The sequence below is a fragment of the Lissotriton helveticus genome, chromosome 6 (assembly GCF_964261635.1).
Source record: "Lissotriton helveticus chromosome 6, aLisHel1.1, whole genome shotgun sequence".
Taxonomy (NCBI): Eukaryota; Metazoa; Chordata; class Amphibia; order Caudata; family Salamandridae; genus Lissotriton; species Lissotriton helveticus.
The window spans coordinates 1,831,893,762-1,831,916,439 of NC_136067.1; the positions used below are offsets into that span (position 1 = coordinate 1,831,893,762).

The 22,678-nt window shown below is 46.0% G+C and overlaps 1 protein-coding gene across 4 annotated transcripts in view; it reads left to right on the forward strand.

Moving 5' to 3' along the window:
- Positions 1-22,678, forward strand: part of RCOR3 (REST corepressor 3) — a 320,065-nt gene that overhangs the window by 19,181 nt on the left and 278,206 nt on the right. For 2 of the 4 annotated variants that reach the window (XM_078649725.1, XM_078649727.1), the window contains exon 3: positions 1,083-1,160. The exons of the other annotated variants lie outside the window; for them this stretch is intronic. In XM_078649725.1, the coding sequence (XP_078505851.1) occupies positions 1,083-1,160 (78 nt within the window). The remainder of the gene's footprint in view (positions 1-1,082; positions 1,161-22,678) is intronic. 4 annotated transcript variants of the gene reach the window in all.

Below are 22,678 nucleotides of genomic sequence, written 5' to 3' on the forward strand. Positions count from 1 at the left end.
AGAAATAATTGTGTTTTCTATTTTAACATTATTGGAAAGATCCAGCTATAATACCGATCACATTTTTAAATACCTTTCTACAATTCTCCGAAATCTGCTGCCTAGAGTAGTGGAAGACTCTGGTAAAAGACCCACAGGTGACACTGGTCAAAATTCTGACAAACAAGATAATTTACCCCAACAAGATCAATCTTGTGTGGAGTCGATAGGACTTATTGTCCTGGAAAAATGTCCCCCAAAGCCTTCTTTTTTCCGTATTGGTAATCAGACTTGTTGCCCAAATTTAATGGGAATGAAAGCTGCAGGATCAGTAAGGAAATCTTTTAATGATTCCAAAATGTACTCACTTAGAAAACTTTCCAAAGAGGCTTCCGATGATAATGCCATTGCAACCATACAGTGGATCCTGCTGCTCCTCTGGGTTTTTTCCTGATTTTCCTAAAAAGGGGTGTAGAAAGAAAGAGAAACAGAAAGCAACAACTGCTATGGCCAGGAAAATGAAGGAAGCACAAAATTCAACGCATAAATTGCTGAATCAAAAAAAAAAGTACAAGAAAATATAATCTCACCATACCTTTTAATGACTCAAAAAGCGATTCAGACAACTCAGTTCAAAGTATGGGGCTCTTTATTTTGGATAACAGGGAAAACAACTGCCCAAGTCAGTCGGACATAGTAGTCATGTTCTCAGATAGATGAGTTAGCACACAGGAATATTAAGGAAAACAACTCCAGGTTCAGTTCAGAATGAATCCCTTATGTAAAAGTTTAACACCTTTACCTGCTGAATTGAACCAATCTATTACACTCAGATGCTATTCCTATAACACCATCTACATTAGATGTAATTCTCTTCAATGATCAGAATATCTCTGAATATATATTTTGTATTAAATTGTCTGAAATCAAAGCATTAAAAATGGTGAGAAATAGTTACACATACTCTGTTATAATCTTGAAATCTTATTATAGTAATTGATCTTGAGTCACCTTCAAAGGTAATTGTGAACTTGATTTTAGAAAATTGCAAATATTTTTTAAGTAAAGGAATTGACATTCTGCCTTTTCTCCTTCATTAAAAGGAAAAAATTCTGGCTTAGAGTTTCACAGGGAAGACGATCAACATTGCAACGACTATGTCTCAGAAAGTCTATTAAAAGGTATGAAAGCAATTGTAGTTTCTTTAGGGCTAGGTGGGAGATCTGTCTCTGTTTTACAGCAAAACAATGCACTATGATCCTCCACTTTGGAGAATTATGTGACCCTTTAGGATTGGCTAGCCAGAACCCTTAATTATAAATCTAATCCAGGTCATATGACATACCATGGAATTTAACGCTGGCCTAAATATCCTAACCTGGCATGTTAATCTATAGATTTTTAATTCATTTTTCCTAGATAGTTTAAAAGCATATATTATAAATATTGTGTGAATCCAAGAAACATGAGGCACCACTTACATACAATTAGACAATTATTATGTGTTAAGTTGTTCTGCTAAAAATCTAGGATGGAACATGCCAATTCTGTTGTGTACAAAATAAGTATGGACCTATTATCCTTTTAATCATTCTTCTAATTTATAACAATGAGTAATTGTTCAGGACTCCTGATCAATGTGTACATGCTCCCGGATCTAAAGGACACTTCCCGGGTCAAATAAATATTGTCCTTTGTATCCAAAATCATCGAATCTGAGAAATGTTGCTTCTTAATTATGTTGGGTGATCTCAATGCTCAAGTATTGAACTAATAAGTAAGGGCCTATGCAGATAAAGAAAGGGAGGAAGCACTGAATATCCCCCTATATTTTGAGCTAATTATAGAATAGTTAAATACTCGCTGATAATTCAGGAATTCCTGAGAGTACACAAATATATTATTTTAAATGTTTGCTTGGAAAAGATTATCCCTTATCATTATACTTATTACTGCAACAGGGGATCCTCCAAAATGAACTATGTAGTTGCCTCCTATTCTCCTTTTGGTCCTCTATCTGATATGAACATCATAGACTACACCCATAGTGACCATGAAATATTATCCTTTAGAATACATTTTGTATTAGAGGATGTATCCTCTTGGAATATGAAGGCTATGTAGTGTACTGTCATTAATCTTGTAAGCGAATGCACTCGGATACAAAAAAAAGAGTCAATCTGAGCCAAAGGCCAAAGGTGCTCAATGATGAAACTTTTGACTCTGTAGAAAACCCACTTAAAGAAGAGTGCAAATCTTCTGTGAAGATTTTCCCAGGGGAAAAACAGTACAAAGGCATTTTAAGTCAAAGGAATCCTGATGGACGCTCAACTGTAATCTCTGAAAAGAAATAAATAGATTGCTTAGATATCAATTTATATGCTCTTTCCCTGCCAGAGGAAATGTAATTAGTATTCTAAAGAGAAGGAGAGCTATACATCGAGTTGCCATTTAAAAGCTGCAAGTGGATCACCTATGACTCTGCGTTAAGCTGCAACATAAAAAAACACAAGAAGGCATTTGAAAATAAACGCTGAGATTAGCGGAAATTGAGTCGAGTGCCATCCAATCTCCATCAGAAATGAAGCGTGGGTTCATTATATGACAGACTTGTATTACTCATAGTCTGTTTATTCTACCAATACCATTGTGTGCAAATCCCCTTCTTTTGGTATTAACAATGAATACAGCCATTCTTCAGAAGCACATATTAAAGAATTTATCTTTAAAGCCAGACAAGCTGGCCCTTCGGGACCTAATAAAATTGCCATTATAATTATAAAAAAATAGACAGCTCTTTCACCCCTATATTTACTTCTGTTATTTTCTTTTTGTTATTTTCACAGAGAAGTTCCAAGATACTGGACAGGTAGCACTGTATTACCTAGATTTTAAAAAGGGCTGCTCCAGTCTCCCCAATAACTATAGACAAATAAGACGATTAGATTTAGTGGAGAAATCTTTGTAAAAAAGTATACTGGAAAATTTCCACAGCTGGGTTACTGACCATATTAAAATACCTATAGGGCAAGGGGATTAGCACAACATTTGATAATATGGCTTTATTACAATTTATCACGGGAAAATATGTAATCGTATGAGGTCAGTTTGTATATGTGGCCTTTATGTAAATGTAAATGTAAATGTGTGTATACTTGTAAAGCGCACTGCCGCCCCATCTCGGGTATACCTTTCTGTCTCTTTCGACCGCATAGGCAGACCATTTCTCTGGATCGAACTGCAAATCTTAGGGGCCCTTCAAATTTGCTGCAGCATATTGTCGCTCTACATCTCTACATACTTCTACTAGGTGCCAGGTGTTACTTGGAGGAAACGAAGGCCTTTCATCTAGAATCTTTACAAAAATAGATTAAAAAAGGGCTTTTTATTTGCACGGTTATTGTTTTACCTTCATACATATGATTTACTGTTTTCAATATCAGTATCTGATTGTGATACTCCAAGCGATAGGTGATTGAAATTTACCATGTCTGTTATACGCAGATGATATTGTACTGTTTGTGCTTACTTCGAAAGGCCTACACAAACATTTAGATAGTTTACATTCCCACACACCATTTTTTTAAGGATAAACACCATAAAAAGTAAAGTCCTTATTTTTAAGTGTAAAAGGGATGTGAAAGAAATTAAAGAAATGAAACATAGATGGTTCCTTGGAAATAACTTGCTCTAATTTGTACAAACGTACCCCATTCTCGAGAAAAAAATGTTTCGTCTAATTTGAATGATAAGCATCAATCTTTGTATTGTCCTGAAAAGCAATATTACTTGCAAATGGTCAAAGTACTTTTCCTAATGCACCAGGATATAGACATTTTGACCATCTTCTGACATTATGTCGCCTGAAAATTCCCCCAGTCTCATGTATGAAACAATAAGTATTCATAACTGATCTTTTATTAGCTCCATTGAAGGGAAATACGTAAACTGTTTAAACATGAATTCCCTGACTGGCACACAGACAACCCGATTGGAATTCGGATTAATAGTACCGTTCTGTTGGGTCAGGCAGTAGTCTTACATTGGATATTTCTTTTGAGTCACAGTGAAGAAAACTCTTTGCGAGACTTATTGCTTGTAGAAATATTTGTTTCAAAGAGAGTATATGGTACATTTCGAGAAAACTTTCTATTCAGTTTGAAACTTGTTGCGATCCTGCAGGAACAATTTCAGTATAGAATTGTCATAATTAAATTCCGGCTCAAGTCGCTTTCTCCTATTGTCAGCTCAAAATTAGAAACAGAATACTGTACTAAAATGGATTAATTCACTTATGTCTTGGGGGGGGGGGGGACAGTCTTACTGACATGGAACTTAGAACATGGGGTTCGTCGTATGATTTTACTGTTAAGAATGAACGTGTTACCATTGTGATAAATCACAAGCACATGGTGAAAACTTCCATTTAAAAACCGAAATTGTGAACTTTGTAATAGTATTGTTCATGATTTTGGTCATTTTATTTCTATTTGTCCCGCTTTGTACTTTTAGGCTTCAGCGCTTTCTTTTATTATTAGATTTGGTATGTTATCAGTTGAAAATGCCGGCCGATATCTAATGTCTTCAGATCATGAAATTATATATATTTTTTTTAAAAACAATGTTAAGTGTTTTACCTTTGTAACAAACTTGTTATTATGATTGTATGAGGTTTCTACTTGGTACAAACAATATTGTTGTACATATGGATCTCTGTGGAGTTGTCTGGGGCCGCGGTTGCAAGGTAAAAATATTTTGCTAAAGTGGCCAGCATTTGTTGTTTTTGTTGGATAAGGTGAATTCAAGGCAGATCAAGGTGTTTCTTATACAGGAGGGTACATGGAATAATTTTTATATGCTGAGCATTGTATTCTTTCCAGAGCCTTAGCTAGCATATCTGGGAATGCCTGCTGCTCGTAATTGACCGACGAAAGCAGTTTGGCCCATAATTCCCTTTGTATTGTTTTTGTTGATGGACTGTCATGGGCAGCATGTAGCTTTATAAAGGGCGTACGTGACCATCTTTCCTTTCTGCCTGATTTTTTAGGTCTCGGCTATTATATCCCGCAGTGAGTGTATAGAAGGCGATACAAACTCTTGAACAAGCACGGATTACGTGCAGTTCATGTGATGCACTCGTGTGAGATGCGCGTGCACAAACCCATCAGCCTCGCACCGCAATGGAATGCTGCCTCCCAAGCTGCTCCCCCGCCCCCGCCATCAGACTTCATTGCAATGCGCTCCCGCCACGCCCCCCACAGCAATGCCAAGAGCTTGTTACTTCTGTTGTTATACCCTCTGCTTTACGTACTCTGAGAGCACTATTTTCTTGACACAGCACTGCCTCTTTAAAGCAGGCTTTAGCGTAGCAACCCTTGTTTTTCATTTTCTTCAGCTCGGCGCCACTTTCATTATTTGTTTTCAGTGGGCCATGAGCTTTTCGTTTTACATTGCGGCCCATACACACCACTCCTGGGATGCTTCCCTTAATAAACCATTACGTGCCCTTCTCGTTTTCATTTTGAGCGCTCCGTGCACGCTTTCGCTTTCATATATTTTTTTTTTTTTAAAGAGGGCCATGGGCTTTCCGTTTTGCATGGCGGGCGCACACACCACTCCCCGTCCATAACCTTCTTGCAGCTTGTGTTTTTATCTGACGCGGTGTCCGCTTTATGGCGGTTCCTGCAGGGTGCCTTTGTTTTCTTTCGCACAGCTTATCCAGCTCGCTTAATTAAATTTCAGTTGGTGTTAGAGGTCCTGTGCGCTGTTTTCACATTCCACGGCAAGAGCACTGTCCTGAAAACTACTCCCTCCTGCCCCTGAAAGCATGGCGGGCCCTCACTATGTTGCGCTCCCCACTCACATTTTAACCCTTACAAAACTGTTCGCTTTTCTTTTACTTTTGAAAATAACCGCAGTAATATGATATTGAGCGAAGTTACTTTATTTATAACCCAAACTGACACTCTTGTTTCGTACTGCACTGATATTTAAAAAGTGCATAATGCCTTTCTGTTTTAAATTTTTTTTATTCTGTTCCGCTAATGCCTTTCTGTGTTTTAGATTTTTTATTGTTCTGTTCGACTGAAAGCTCCACACCCTTTGCCGTGCATGCTCGCTGGGATGGGGGAGCCTAGGGTTCACTTTTTGATTGAGCCTGCCTCTTTCACAAAAGTTGTGGAGTTCAGCGAACGCCAGGCGGGATTAAGCTGACAGATCATATGTATGCCTTAAGGCATTATGAAGATGCAGTGGGAGTTGAAGGCCATTACCCTTATGCTGCCGACCTTCTGCAGCAGAAACCGAAGCATAGGCCCTGTCCATCGGCAGACAGCATCTCCAGAGCAAGTCCGGGGCCAGCAGTGCTCCTGTGACTTGAGGATCTGCGCACTTAAGGAAAAGGCGGGGTCCAAGTACAAAGTAAGGGCTTGGGTCTGCTGCAGCTTGTGCAGGCCTGTGAGGGGTGGGGCGACCCAGCAGAGACATTGTATACGTTTACCAACAAGCATTCGTAATGCAATAGGTCTCGCATTTGCGAGAGTTTGAGGTATTGGCATTGTAAATGACAATTCCTTTTATTGATGTGTTTTGAAAACCTGCAAGCGGTGCGTAAACACTGGCTTTGTACTTTGCAAGTTTTCTTAACACAAATAAAAACCATGGACATTCATTTACAATGCCAATAATTCTAACTCTCCCAAATGCAATACCTATTGCATTGTAAATGCTTGGTTTTCTAGCGGGGGTGTTTGTATATGCGCGGAGTTTCTGTGCAGGGATCTGTATGACTTGTAGAGTTTTATAAAGTGCGAACTTTCATGGTGCCTACACGCACAAAGGCGTCGAGTTTTTATGCAGCAGCTATGTTTATTTATGCACCATGTGATGTTTGTGTGCAGTGCAGTCATATGTGCAGTCATTTCTCTGTGCCCAGATTTTGTGGTGGGTACCTGTAGAGGGTCTCAAGTTTATATTACCACCTGTTGTATATGTATATATATATATATATATACGCGGTGATGTTAAGTGCATCATGTGTGCAGTGATTTGTCGGGGTGCACAATTTGTGGTGGGCACATGTAAAAGGTGTCGCATTTTTATGTGGCTTTGGAAATTTATGCACGTGGGGGTGTTTGGCTTTTCTGTGCAGTTATCCGTCGCGGGTCAGATTTCGATGTGTAAATAGTGCCCTATTTTATCTAGTACTGGATATCTATTTATGTACGTGGTGAATCTATCTATCGCCCTCAGTCTATCTATCTATCAATCTATCTATCTATCGCCCTCACTCTATCTATCGCCATCACTCTATCTATCTATCGCCCTCACTCTTATTTATCTGTCTATCTATCGCACTCACTCTATCTATCGCCATCACTCTTATCTATTTATCTAACTATCTATCTATCGATCGCCCTCACTCTATCTATCGCCCTCACTCTATCGATCTATCGCCCTCACTCACTCACTCTATCTACCTATCGCCCTCCCTCTATCTATCTATCGCCCTCCCTCTATCTATCTATCGCCCTTCCTCTATCTATCTATAGCACTCACTCTATTTATCTATAGCATAACCACAGCATCACTCAGCACCACCACAGCATCACGCAGGGGCACCATAACATCACTATTCACTACCACAGCATCACTGAACACCACACCATCACTCGTAGCCACCACAAAATTACTCGGCGCCACCACAGCATCAATCAGTGCAACCATTCAACAACAACTGGTTTAAATATGTTCTCTCAATGTTTCAAGCTTTATTACAAATGTCACAAAAAGATGTTAATATTTCGCTTATGTTCTTGGATTTTCGTCACAATAAAATACACTGAACATAATCTTCACAAAAGTTATTTACAAAAGTTTAAGCTATTGCCATTATAAATTGCAATAACTTTTATTTAAGTAATAATTATTTAAAAAAAATTAAAAGCCATTGTTATTTGTAGTATCAATACATCTAAGTCACGTAAATACAACACATATTGCATTACAAATGCTATAGGTGTCACATTTGCGAAAGTTAAAACTATTGGCATTGTAAATGACAAAGCTATTAATTTTGCTATTTTCAAAAGCAACACATAAATACAAAATTTGTCATTTACAATACCAATAGCCCAAACTTTCTTAATGCGAGACCTATTGCATTGCAAATGCTTGTTTTAGGTGGGGAGAGGGGGTGGCCTGTTTCGCTCATCCAAGTAGCTAGATAGTTATAGCCTTGCCCAGGCGCAACTTGGTACGCTTTTTTTTGGGTGGCTGCCAAAGATCAAGATTTTGGATTTGCTTGCGTTGGTAACCAGCTCATTCTGGATGTTCTATTCGATCAGTGCATTGAGCGCTTTTTGGAGACCTACCTTTGAGTGATCTAAAAGAACTAGATAGACTGCGTACTGCATCAGGTGGATTTTTTTATTTCTGATTTGTGGTGTGGCTAGGGAAGCCCCACTCAGCGCTTGGCCCAGATCAGCAATATATAGGTTGAATAATAACGGTGAGAGGACACACCTCTGCATTAGCCTTTGATCTGTGGCAATTGTTTCTGTGGCGGACTCCCCAGTGAGTTTGATCTTTACCCAGGTTCTAAAGTATACAGATCTAATCGCCCGCAGTAGCTTCGGACAGGTGAGCCACCCCTCCAGTTTCCGCCAGAGGATGTTACGAACTACCCCATCGAAGGCTGATGAGTAGTCAATGAAACAGGTGAAGACTGAGGGGGGGGGGCGTGGTGGGGGGGGGGTTCAGGCTACTGCTTGTTGGGCTAGGTACGAGTGGACTATGATGTTGTTGACTGTCGAGCCCCCTGATCTGTTATATTATATGTTAGTAAACCCGGTCTGATAGAATGGTAAGAGACCATCTGTGTGTTCCCAGTCTGCTAGTTACTGCAGGAGAGTGCTGGTGTAGGCCTTTCCCTCGATGTCCAGTAGGGCAATCATCCAATAGGTTTTTGGATCAGTGCTTGCCCCCTTCTTAAATATAGGCTGCAGAAGAGAGCCCCTCCATGAGTCTGGTACGTCTTCATTGGGCGTACAGTGGTGTAAGGTCTGTGGCCCAAAAGTTTATGTCCTTCCCAAAGAGGGAGCCTGGCGGGCCATGTAGCCCCAGGGCTCTGCCTTTTCGGGCTTGGGCCCGCGTGTACTGTAGGAGACCTGAGGGCCTTGACTCTCCTTTTTTCTGATGTACTCTGCGGGATGTATCCATTACATCAATGGTTTCCTTTTCTCTTGTGTAAAGAGACATCACATGTGCTACCAATGACTCGGCTGGGATCGAGTTCCCTCTATTTGAGGCCCCGTGGGTTAAATTGTTCAAGTATTGCCAGAATTAGAGGGTATTGCTGGTGGCCAGCAGTCCTTATTTTCTTATGTGCCTTTTGGTTGACTTTAGCAGCTGTGCGCTTTGTTTGATCTCCACATTTGTACCAAGAGTGTGGGTTGCCATCACTGTTCCCAATAAGCTGCGCGGGTGAGCGCGCGCGCACAGAAGTCACCCTAAGCGCGCAGTGCGCTGTATTCAGCGCGCACTACCGCGACAACGTCGCTTTCAAAATGCGAGGATTCTTTGATGGCATAGATGCGGGATTTTGTATTCGTGCTAATTGCAAGGCACATGAGCAGCTGTGCACTAAAAGAAACACAATGCAGAGTGTTAAACACGCCGCAAGCAGTCACATTGCGCTCGGAAGGAAACGTTACAGCTCTTCTTCCCGGTTTGCGAAGACCACACACTTTCAGAAACTCATTTCCTCAGTTAAAAAACTACGGAAACGTTTTCTGATAATATGGTCTTAAAGCAATTTGATTGCAGCTCACACGGACAGAAAAAGTAAAAACCCTTCTTACATACAGTAAGAAAACGTTCATCATCACCAACTCTAACAAACATATGGCTGTATAGCACCACAAAATAACAATCTAAAGATGCACAGGCAGACGCATCCTTCACAAAGCATTCTCAGTAGATCCTGGGTTACTCATTGCTTTAAAAATCTGCATAGTTGAAATCCAGAACCAATCACATTCAGCTTGCCTTTTCCTGACACACGGATTCCCTGCTCTCGAAACAGACAGAGGACAAGGGGCGTAACACAGCCCCCCGCATCCCCCTGTTGGGGGGGATAGGGGGGCATGCTCCAGGGGCCCCCTCACTTCATCAAAGAGAATTAAGACTCTTAACACATTAAGTGGTGCACTGCACACGTACACCTGGGCCCCGAGGGTCAGGCGAGAGGCTCACCCGAGCCTCTCTCTCATTATATTTAAATAGCGCAGTGTGCACAAGCTGCCCCGGCCGGGCCTCTGCAATGCTCTGACCTCTGAGCCTCTTCATTCAGGAATAGGTGACAGAGACTAAGATTGAGAGGAGCGAGGTGAGGTCGGTGATGGGTGAACAAGTAGAATGAAAGGAGAAAGGAGGGGGGAAGATAGAGGAAAGAAAGAAGGGGAGATGCAAGTGCAAGCAACTTTATGTAAAAACGCTTCAATAGCTTTGTAAGAACGTTTATTTAAAACGCTGCAAGACATTTATGTAAAAAAAAGTGGCGAGATATTGGAGAGACAGTATCAAGCACGCAGAAGTAGCAGTTTGAGTATGCCCCCACCCCCCAGTAGATATTTCTGCACCAATATTTTAATCGTAACCCTGTTCCTGTTCAATTTAAAGGCAACTGTCTGTCAATGGCAATTGGCTTTAAGTCAAAAATGATAAAATCTGAATCAGGGTAAGCCTAGAGTAACTGTCAGACTAGGGAGTGAAGTAAAATATAGCCTGTAACAAAAAAAAGTATGATTAACGAGTACATGGTGTAAGAAGCTTGAGTCATTTGATGAACAGGGAAATAAAAAAGTTGAACAAAACGGATTTTGGGGGCCTGGTTAGTCGGTGGGAAGAGCAGGACTGTAGCAACATTGAGTGATGAAGATGAGATGAAGCATGACATGGAAAACAAAATTGCTAGACATTAACTTTATGCTGTTGATGGAAAGATTCTTGGACTAACAAAAAGGGTGCTTGGTGGCTGAGGCTGTGAATATTTTGCAGTGTGATTCTACTCAGGATTCACATGCAATGCATCATTCCACCAGCTGGTGGGTGGGTGAGGAAAAAGCATGCAAAAAAAGTATCATTTTGCATTGGCCAAAGGTGCAGTCTGTATATTTAATAAAAAGGTTTCCCATAAGGCCAGGGTTCCCTACTGAGTGCCCATTAGCTTCAGTTTATATTTCCCACCATACTATTCAGAAGCACTATCCAAATCACGAACAGAAATAATTTTCCACTCTGTCCCAGAAAGAGTTTATAGCAACCCTTAAAAGAAGAAAACAGAACATGTGCAAAAAAGTGCAGAGGATCTAAAAAACACTGAAAACGGACATGAACACAGTTTTTTCCAACGTGCTGCGAGAAAACAGGGTCATGTTTAGTGTCCGTCTTTTCAGGATTTTCATTTTCTGTCTGCCTACTGTGTAAATGATGTTCCCTAAGTTAGGCTTGCATGATGTCAGCAATCCGTGCCTCCCTCATGATCATGACAATATTATTTGTTACAACTGCACTCTTTTTAAACCAAACTGTAGTTCAGATAGTTCATAGTGGCACAAAATATGAAGACTACAGTCCAAAGATTTGTAGTGACAAGAAAGGTTTACACATCAATTGCAGCAAATTAACGCAATGGAACAATTTCCCATTCTGATGAGAATTAGGAAGAGGAGCCATAGGTTAGTATCTGCTCAAAAAACAATTCTGACTTTCTCGAAAAAACTATAAACTGGCATTGTCAAAAACAGAAAAAATGTGGGAGTCAAAATCGTCTGGACCAATACTGCTTCTGTTGACACAAGATGACAATAAAACACTGCAAAGATGAAGTGATGAGACACTTTTCAATTCGACTTGGGAAGGAGATGAAACTTAAACCAAAGCCAGATTCTTTAGATCTTGAACTGAACTTAAGTTGAAAGCAAAACCTTTTGATTAAACTTTAAATGGGAAAAAATGAGATCCTATTGGCATTCAATGGACATAATTTTTTTTAATGAACCACATCGTCTTGAAGGCCATTCAGAAATTATATATTTACCACAACATACCCAGGAATCTGAAAACGATGTACCAGACAACACAAAGAAAATCAGCAGTATCCTAACGAAAATGAATGGAGATTGAAATAATAGAGCATTGAATACCTTTAACTTGTAGTTACTGTGCAGAAAAAGATCAGTTAACTCTGCTTCTAATATAAGTCTACCCCTTGATAGAGAGCAATAAACAAGACTGAGTTAGCAAGGAGATTGAGATGGTCCGTTCGTGCAGTGATGCATTTAAAACTCCTATTACCCAGCTGGTATTGACATCAAAAGTGACAAAATATGAAGTAGATCCTATAATGTATGCTTAAGTATTAACAACAAGCACTGGCATAGCCAATAGATTTCGCCTACAGCTTTACCAATTTGTCTTAGCCATGTTGTACAGCAGTGTGGCTGCTATTCAGTATGGCTAAAAATTACTGGTGCAAAGTGGCGTGGAGTGATGCCTTCTAACGTGGAGTAGAGTGTATTGTTATGGAGTGGTGCTGAGGTGAGTGGTATGGTGTGTTATGAAGTGGTATATAGTGATGTGGAATGTAATTTAGGAAGTATAGTGTCGTCCTAAAAAGTATCCGATGGCCCTGATGCAGACTCTAGCATATGAGGGCTATACTCTATACTACTAAGCAAAATAGGGCTAATAAAAACAAAGTCTCATTGTTCTCTTAAAAACGATAGCATCCCCTCAACACTGATTTTATTATGAACAATGCCCGGGCTGTTTGACGCTAATGTTCTACCCCACAACCGACCTCCGAAATTAAGACCGGACATTTTGACCTTACTACCAGTGAAACACCTAAATCGACGTTTCCACCCTTATTAGGGTAGGACAAAAACATATCTGAAAACATTCAACTTCGCTCCTAGAACACACAAAAGTTTAAAATGAAAGGCTGCACATTGTCCACAATGTCCGCAGAAGTAGCAAATACTCTACCTCTCCCTCCCTCTATCTCCTTTTCCCTCCCTCTATCTCCCTCCCTTGCCCTCCCTTCCTGCTCTGTCCCTCCCTCTCCCTCCATCTACCGCTCTCTTCCTCTCCCTCTACCTCCCTCTCCCTCTACCGCTCTGTCCCTTCGCCTACCTCCCTCTCCCTCCCTCTCCCTCTACCTTCCTCTCCCTCCCTCTACCCCCTCTTCCTCTACCTACCTCCCTCTACTTCCCTCTCCCCTTCCCTCCTCTACCTCCCTCTCCTTCTACCTCCCTCTACCTCTCCCTCCCTGTCCCTCTAGCTCCCGCTCCCTCTAGCTCCCTCTCCCTCCCACTCCCTCCCGCTCTGTCTCTACCTACCTCTCCCACTCTGTCCCTCCATGTCCCTCCCTCTCCCTCTACCTCTCTGTGCCTCCCTCTCCCTCTCTGTCCCTCCTTCTCCCTCCCACTCCCTCTACCTCTCTGTCCCTCTACCTCCCTCTCCCTTTCCCTCCACCTCCCTCTCCCTTTCCCTCCACCTCCCTCTCCCTTTCCCTCCCTCTACCTCTGTGTGCCTCGCTCTCCCCCTAGCTCCCTCTCCCTCCCTGTCTCTACCGACCTCTCCCACACTGTCCTTCCCTCTCACTTTCCCTCCCTCTCCCTTTCCCTTTCTCTAACTCCCTCTCTGTCTCTACCTACCTCTCCCACTCTGTCCCTCCCTCTGTCTTTCCCTCCCTCTCCCTCTACCTCCCTCTCTGTCTCTACCTACCTCTCCCGCTCTGTCCCTCCCTCTCCCTCTACCTTTCTGTCCCTCCCTCTACCTCTCTGTCCCTCCCTCTACCTCTGTCCCTCCCTCTCCCTCTAGCTCCCTCTCCCATTCCCTCCCTCTGTCTCTACCTACCCCTCCCCCTCTGTCCCTCCCTCCCTCTCCCTGTACCTCTCTCTGTCCCTACCTACCTCTCCTGCTCTGTCCCTCCCTCTCTCTCTCTCCCTCCTTCTCTGTCTCTATCTACCTCTCCCGCTATGTCCCTCCCATTACCTCTCTGTCCCCCCCTCTACCTCTACCTCTCTGTCCCTCCCTCTCTGTCCCTCCCTCTCCCTTTCCCTCCCTCTACCTCTCTGTCCCTCCCTCCCCCCTCTTCCTTTACCTCCCTCTCCCTCCCCCTTTACCTACCTCCCTCTACCTCCCTCCCTCTACCTCTCTCTACCTCTTTGTCCCTCCCTCTCCTCCTCTACCTCCCTCTCCTTCTACCTTCCTCTACCTCTACCTCTCTGTCGCCCCTCTCCCTTTCCCTCCCCCTACCTCTTTGTCCTGCCCTCTCTCTCTCTGTCCCTCCCTCTCCCTCCCTCTACCTCTGTCCCTCCCTCTCCCTCCCTCTTCCTTTACCTCCCTCCCTCTCCCTCCCTCTCCCTTTACCTCCCTCCCTCTACCTCCCTCTACCTTTTTGTCCCTCCCTCTCCCTCCTCTACCTCCCTCTCCTTCTACCTTCCCCTACCTCTCCCTCTCTGTCCCTCCCTCTAGCTCCCTCTCCCTCTAGCTCCCTCTCCCTCTAGCTCCCTCTCGCTCCCTCTAGCTCCCTCTAGCTCCCTCTCCCTCTAGCTCCCTTCACCTACACCTCCCTCTCCCTCTCTCTACCTCCCTCTCCCTCTCTGTCCCTCCCTCTCCCTCTGTCCCTCCCACTCCCTCTCTGTCCCTCCCTTTCCCTCTCTGTCCCTCCCTCTCTGTCCATCTGTCCCTCCCTCTTCCTCTCTCTCTACGTCCATCTACCTAGCTGTCCCTCCCTCTCCATCTACCTCTGTCCCTGCCTCTCCCGCTACCTCTCTGTCCCTCCCTCTCCCTCCCTCTCCATCCCTCTGTCCCTCCCTCTCTACCTCCACCTCCCTCTCCATCCCTCTGCCCCTCCCCCTCTCCATATACCCCTCTCCCTCCCTCTCTCTCTACCTTCCTTACCTCCCTCTCCCACCCTCTACCCCCTTTTCCCTCCCTCCACTTCCCTCCCTCTACCTTCCACTCTCTCTACCTCTCTGTCTCTGACCCTATCTGTCTCTGACCCTATCTGTCTCTGACCCTATCTGTCTCTGACCCTATCTGTCTCTTTCCCTATCTGTCTGTATCTGTCCCTATCTGTCTCTTTCCCTATCTGTCTGTATCTGTCCCTATCTGTCTCTTTCCCTATCTGTCTGTATCTGTCCCTATCTGTCTCTGTCTCTAGGCGCAATTGTCCAAATTCTGAATGTGCTTACATCCAGGCGTGCAACGCCTATTGGGCTCAAAGGGCTTACGCCCCAGCCCCCCCCCCCCCCACACACACTTACCCATTCGTTTGTGGCAGCCTGGGCTGAGACAGCTTTCCGGGCGCGCACACAGCCGCACCTGAGTACTTCACAGGTCTTCCATTTACTTGTTAATGAGGCTTTGTTGTTTTTGTCACTCCTTCTTACAGCACATGCAACTCTACTTTGCCTAGAAACAACAAGGCAAGGTCCATGCACCGCCAATGAAGGCCTGCCGGGCCGCTGGCGGCCCCCGGGCCGTACTATGAGTATCACCGATGTAATTAGTTTACACAACTTTAAAATACTTTTTAAGTACTTTGACTTGTATTTGCTCTAAAAACCTAACCACACAACATAGTATAGATTAACGTGGCACTGTATGTGTGGAAATGCACATTCTTTTCAGATTTTTAAGTAAAAATTTGAAGGGATATTTGGCTCTGCACACATGCACGGTCTGGTTCCTTGCGCACATAGCCATGGCTGCAGTGCACAGAGAACCTATACTGCCGCACACAGAGGAAAAAAATTAGAGGGAACATTGGTTGCCATACTTATTTTAGTACTTTGAAAATGAAGGTGCCTATTCTAAACTGAAAACCTAACTTAGTACAGTTCTAATCCATCCTTCATATCATTGCTGTTCACCGTTGTCTAAAGAGGACATGATCCATTTAGTATTTTCAGGAAAACCATTACTATGTAAATGATAAAACAAAAAACAAGCATTTGCAATGCAATAGGTCTCGCAGCATTAAAGTTTGAGTTATTGCCATTGTATATGACAATGTGTTGCATTAAATTTTTAGCAAAGTCTGTATTGGTGTATAAAGATGATTTGCAAGATGATAGCTGTTGCAAAATATTAAGCAATGGTGGCAATAATATTATATTATAATAATATTGCAAGTTACTGTTGTACTTATAAGCATTTTGGTAGCGCATAGTGATGTTGTGGTGCCCCTGAGTGATGCTGTGGTAGTGCCGAGTGATGCTGTGGTGATAGGATAGATAGTGAGGGCGATAGATAGATAGATAGAGGAAGGGCGAAAGATAGATAGAGGGAGGGCAAGAGAGAGATAGAGGGAGGGCGAGAGAGAGATAGAGGGAGAGGGAGAGAGAGAGAGGGAGGGCGAGAGAGAGATAGGGGGTGTGCGAGAGAGAGATAGAGGGTTGGTGAGGGATGGAGTGTGGGGCAAGGGATGGGGTGTGGGGCAAGGGGTGGGGCGAGGGATGGGGTGTGGGGCGAGGGATGGAGTGTGGGGCGAGGGATGGAGTGTGGGAGAGACTGTCTGTGAGATTTTTAAACATCGCCAGCTTGTGTGAAAAACCTGTCTCTACCTATCCTATAGATTAAAGGTTTTTTTGTACGTGTTAAACACGGGTGCAAAATTAAAATTGCACACTTGTTAATTTAAACTAATGTAGTCGTTCGTTCAGTGCAGCTTTAAAGGTACCCTACCTGCCCCAAAGGGCATTACTTGACCCACTGGCACCTTGTGACGTTGAGTCACGACGCGCACTGGCTGGCTTAAGAGAGGGGTGTCCACTTTGAAGGCGAGGCGAGTCTGGGAATGTATTGGTGCAGGTAAGTACCGTAGAGATTATGCCCCGGGCTCTGGTCCAAACATGGAAAACGGGCCCTGCGACTGCTGGGGCGGGAGTAAAATGAGCGATTGTCGGGGTTTCATGCGCCGCGTGGGACCCGGTGCCACTGCACCTGCTGCACCAGTGGTCGCTGCGCCTCTGAGTGATGCCGAGAGGATGAGGCGCAAGAGCCGTTGGCTGGGAAGCAGGGCTGCGCCATCCCGAGGGGGGTGGGTGTCAGGTCAGCAGAGGTGAGGGGCCGTTTGTAAGCAGGGCAGGTGAGAGATGGTGGTTGCAAGCAGGGTAGGGCAGAGGGTCCTTTTGTAAGCAGGGCAAGTGAGAGATGGCGGCTGTAAGCAGGGTAGGGCAGAGGTGCCGTTTGTAAGCAGGGCAAGTGAGAGGTGGTGGTTGTAAGCAGGGTAGCGAAGAGAGGTCCATTGTTGAAGGCAGGGGAGAGGAGGTGGTTGGAAGCAGGGGAGATGAGGTGGTTGGAAGCAGAGGAGAAAGGCCGGTTGTTGTACACAGGGGAGGGGGGGTGGATGTAAGCAGGGCAGAGGAGAGGGGCCGATTATGAGCAGGCAAGAAAATATGGTTAGAAGCAGGGCTGGCGAGAGGGGTTGATTGTTGTAAGCAGGACAGGTGAGAGAATGTGGTTCAAAGCAGGGCAGTGGAGAGGGGCCGATTGTTGTAGGCAGGGGAGAGGAGGTGGTTATAAGCATGGCAGGTGAAAGGGTCAACGTGTAAGCGGGGCAGGTGAGAGGGGAGATTGCTGTAAGCAGGGCAGGTGAGAGGGGCGGGATGCAGGAGGAACTGGTAATAAGGCCGGCTGTAAGCAGGGCAGTGGGGCCATTAGGGTCGGCGGTAGGTGAGCCGCTGGGTGGCAGAATAGGTGAACATAGGTGCTGGTAGCGGGGCAGGTGACACCTGGGAAGTACCCCCAATCCTTCCCTCCTCCCTGTGAGACACGCCGGCGCTGCACCTCACCCAGAACAGGGCGCTGAGGGTCTTGAGCAGGGAGAGGCAGCCGCCCCCTGGCCGGTCCGCCATGGCTGGGCCCCCTCTGGACGGTCCTTCTGTCCGAGCCCCGCAGATGTTTCTATGGCCCTCCCTCCGGTGGGGCTTCCCTCCCCGAGTCCCAGCGCACTCCTTGCTCCCTCCCCGTCCTCCTCGCACTGTTACGCACCTGCAAAGTAATGTTTAAAATGCAGAGTTTAGCCTACCAAGTGGACGATTGGGTAATATTCATTTAGGGAGTCTACAGAGAAAATGCAATGAGGCATTCGCTGGATGAATTTGAATTCTATGACGCATTGAAGTAAGGAAGTCCCTCTGTGTTAGAAAAGTATGACTGGCAATTATTAAGGACGCTATTTTGATTTCCTGTTTCGCACTGCTGGAAGTGTTACATTCCTATAATAAACTGTAAAACAAACTTTATTCACAAGCTTTCAGAACATTGTGAAAATAGATGTCATTTTTTGGGTTTCGCCTGCCGAAGGCTGCGCTCTGCGCAGCTTTTCGGCGCAGGTGAAATCCTTTGTTGACAATAAGGACTTCGGGAACGTCCCCCGGCTCTCATTGGCTAGCTCCATAAATGGAGGCTAGCCATTGAGTGCCGGATCTGTCCGTCAAGGCCGGACCAGATTCGGGGGCGTTCCCGAGATTTTTTCCCAGGGCGGAGTTACGTTTTTTCCCGTTCCATCCCCTTTCACTGAAAGTCTGTCCATTCCCGCCCCCTCCGTGTGCCTTTCCGCCCCCCCTCGCTGTCCTGTGCACGTTTCCCGCCGTCCGTGTCCTCTCCCGCCCCCTCCCGCCGTCCGTGTCCTCTCCCGCCCCCTCCCGCCGTCCGTGTCCTCTCCCGCCCCCTCCCGCCGTCCGTGTCCTCTCCCGTCCCCTGTGTCCTCGTAGGTGCTTGTTTTTTATTTAGGCATGAATGGCCCCGCAGTCCGTACGCCGTTCCCGCCCGCCCCCCCCCCCCCTCCTGTGCCCGTTCCCGCCCCCCTCCCTCCCTGTGCTCGTGGTGCTTTATTTATTAAGGAGCATTTTGTTTATACGTATTTTGTCCGCCCCCTCCCGCTGTCCGTGCGCCGTTCCCGCCCCTCCCGCTGTAAACACGCCCCCGAATCTAAGAAATTCAAGGAGTTGCCGGCCGCCATTTTTTTTGGGTCCCACGACGGAAGATTAGTCACCCGGCTCACGGCAGACAATGGAGCTGCTCGGCCTGCCCTGCTCCCTCCACCCCGCCTCCCTCTCCTCACACTGGCTCTCCTAACCCGGGCAGCTGCAGGCACAGTCACCCGGCTCACGGCAGAGCTCTGGTGAGGAATTTGAGGACCAGCCGTGATCTTAAGAGGCCATGTGGGGTCGCGGACTACTGCTCTGACATTGTATTTGGCAGCGGCCCACCAGTCTTACCTGCCATACCTCTCGGAGCGATGGATCTGCACTGTACCAACGGTGAGTGTATAAGGGGTCGGTGAGGCCTCTGCGGTCTTCAAAGAGGTAGACGCTGCTCCTGGTCTGGGAGGATTTGCAGCCATAAAGGACTTGTGCAGTGCCCGAGTGATGAGCTTGTGGTGCACATTGGTGGTGTGTAGCTCCCATCCCAGGCTGTGGCTGCCAGACATGCTGGACCCTGAGGGATGAGTCTGACCTTTGGAGGGGCATACACCTCCTAGAACATGAGAGGAGCGGCGATTGTCGTGCAGAGTTGCGTTTCTGGACCTCAGCCTCAAGCTCCCCTCCGTACCCTATGACTGCTTAGTGCACGCTAATCGCCGTATTGCGTGCACTCTCATTACCTGCCTGTTTACGATATTGAGGACCTGCTCATGCCTCCTGGTGGTGGGGTATGGGGGGGCTGGACTGGCAGGGCGTTGCGAGCCCTCGGCGGCCGTGGGATTGTGGTCCACCCGACCATCTCCATCAAGACACCACTCCAAATGAGGACGGGATTGCTCTCCATTGCTTCACTTGAGTTATTCGCCGGCCTGCTCCTGCCCTCTGTGGTAGCCCAGGGAGTGGCAGGGGCCGAAGACAGCCTTGGAATTACCGGACTTGCTGCTGTACGAGGGAAACGGTTAGGCGGCCGCCCGAACCCCAGTGGGAGCCACAAGGTGAATTCTGATCGCTCTACATTACTAACCACTGCACTGCAGCAATCCCGGGCCTCGCCACCGACTCTAGTACTGTGCGTGCTGAACTGTACTCCAGCGTCTGGTCGATCTCCTCCGCACCCTGTTCGACCTACCTGAGAGAATGGGGAAAGGCGATATCAAACAATCTAAACTCTCATTCAACAACCAACGACAGACACAAGCCATTGAGATGCCCCTTGGAGACGTGCAGGGGCATCGTGGGGGGTCGGGGTTGGGGCCATGCCCCCAGGTCTCGATATACGCACCATGTTTCTGGACTCATAGCCAGGCATTCTCTATTCCAGCACCCTGCCTCTCTTATGCACACCCAACTTTCACTTTCGAATCTCCACCACCTTTAGGCCCAACTCCAGCATGTCTCACCTGCTCATGTGCTGCCCCGAATGTTCCATGCCACCTCCCTGCTGACATACACCCTTTGTGCCCTGTAAGTCCCAGCTTGCTTGGCGACTGCTTAGTTGAGACCAGCATTGTCAGCTTATGGGGGGGGATCAATTGTGCCAGTGAAATGGTGACATCGAGCATATTAGAATGTATATGCAGAGGACCCTCAAGTGGATGGTTTCCTGACTATAAGCGGGAGAGGGAACGTGCTAATGCTATGCTAAGGATGCTTTCCTCCCTCCTCATCCCCTGGCTGGGCTCTGATCGGCTGTAACGCTCCTGCACAAAGTGCGCATAAATGAGGTAAGGGACATCTTTAGCTGTCATTTCCCGCATGTAATGCCCCCTGTTCCCTCGTTGTGCTTGCTGCCCCCTGTTCTGTTGTGCTTGCTTTCCTGCCCCCCCGTTGTGCTTGCATTCCTGCCCCCTGTTCCATTGTGCTTGCATTCCTGCCCCCTGTTCCATTGTGCTTGCATTCCTGCACCCTGCTTTGTGGTGGGGTGCCAGTAGAGACTACCTCTTCCCCCTGTTTGTGCTAGCTTTTTCTTGCCTCTGCCCCCTGTTTGTGCCTGTTCCCTCGATGTGCTTGCTTTCCTGCCCCCTCGTTGTGCTTGCTGCTCCCTGTTCCATTGTGCTGGCTTTCCTGCCCCCTGTTCCGTTGTGCTTGATGCCCCCTGTTCCGTTATGCCAGCTGTAATGAGGCTGTTTTGATGTCATAACCCATTATGAAACCAGTCTAAAATAGAAATTTCCAGCATTGATGTAATCTGTCAGTTTTAAGGGGACAGATTTTTCTGGAGCCTTGCTTAGCCAAGAGAGGCTGCATAAAGGGCATTAGATTGTTGACAACTTCGGGTTGAGGTTAGATTTTTTTTTTAGGATAGGAGCGATTTGGGTGTGCCTTAGGAAGTCTGGAGATGTTCTCTGGCTTAGGGATGGGTTGACGATTTTGCATTATATTAGCAAAGTAGGAACAATTTTAATTGATGATCTTGGTTGGTATAACGTCTCTGAAGAAGGCAGCTGGTTTTTAGGGCTCGGACTCCTTCCCAGTGAAACTGGGAGGAGTTTGAGAACTAATGTTAAAGGAGAAAAAAAAGAAGAAGTATCTCCTAGGGCCTTGGAGAGAGAAATTCCAGACATTCCTTAGCGTTTTCTGTCATCTGGTCAGTGATTCGTCTTCCTTGTGTTTTCGTTTTAATAGGCTTGAAGTGATAGGGTAAATGTAGTTTAGTTCCGCCATTTTGGGCATATTTTGTGCGTGCTCGCGCTAAGAAGTACATAAATTATAATTAGGAGCTGTCAGCGTGCCTCCGTTAGTGAATCCAGATGGCCGGGCGCGTTCACAATTCTGCAGCTCTCAGCGCGCAGCTTCCTGAGAGGACGGTGATAACATGCCCATGGTAAACTAGAGCTACATTTCCCAAGTTTGTCGTGGACTGCGAGAGGTAACTACGTCAAAACAAAAGGAGCCGAGCACCCTTGGCGCCCAGGCGTAGGCGCATGCCTCCTTAAGGCGCTAGCTGGCTCAGGATACGGAGCAACCAAAACACACGGCGCTTCGGAAAGAATCCCGCGCAGCCCATTAAACGCTGCCGCCAGATAGCAAGGGCCGGTAATGAGGACTTTTGAACAGAAATCTAGTTTCCTGGCATGCGCTCAGACCGCAAGGGACGGGCCTGCACACTTTTCTGTTCCAGTTTCTTTCCGACATTTTCGCCAAATTGTCCATGCGAAATAAGCAGTATTAACGAAAGGTGTTTTTGTTTATTTAACTGAAGAATTGGAAACTTCAGGACCAATTTATTTATAATTGCACAATCCATCACACAAATCAATATGATTCGTATACTCACACTTCTTAAGACATTTTTATTTCTCTGAAAGGGATTCCTGAGATGCACACTCGTAGAACTCTGCAGCGCGTTACAGAGCGGGTTTCTCCCTCCACATACTGTCTTGTAATTTAGTTTCGCATTGTACCTCGCTACATTCCTGCAGGTACGTACCCTCGGTTGAAGCTGTGCACTGAACATCTGATCTGAACAGAGCTTCTCCGACCTCCAGGACGTTTCTTGCAGCTTCGTGTAGACGGAGCCCAATATCCATCAGACACAACTACATTTTCCGGGTCTGTCTCACGAGAAAAGCAGGGCCATCAATTTGCAGTGATCTGGCTTGTGTCAGCCGCGGGGAAGCAGTTTTATTTGCACGGCCGTGCGGTCCTGTGGGCGCAGTCTGCAGGAGGCCCCACATAGGCAGCGGTTGTCT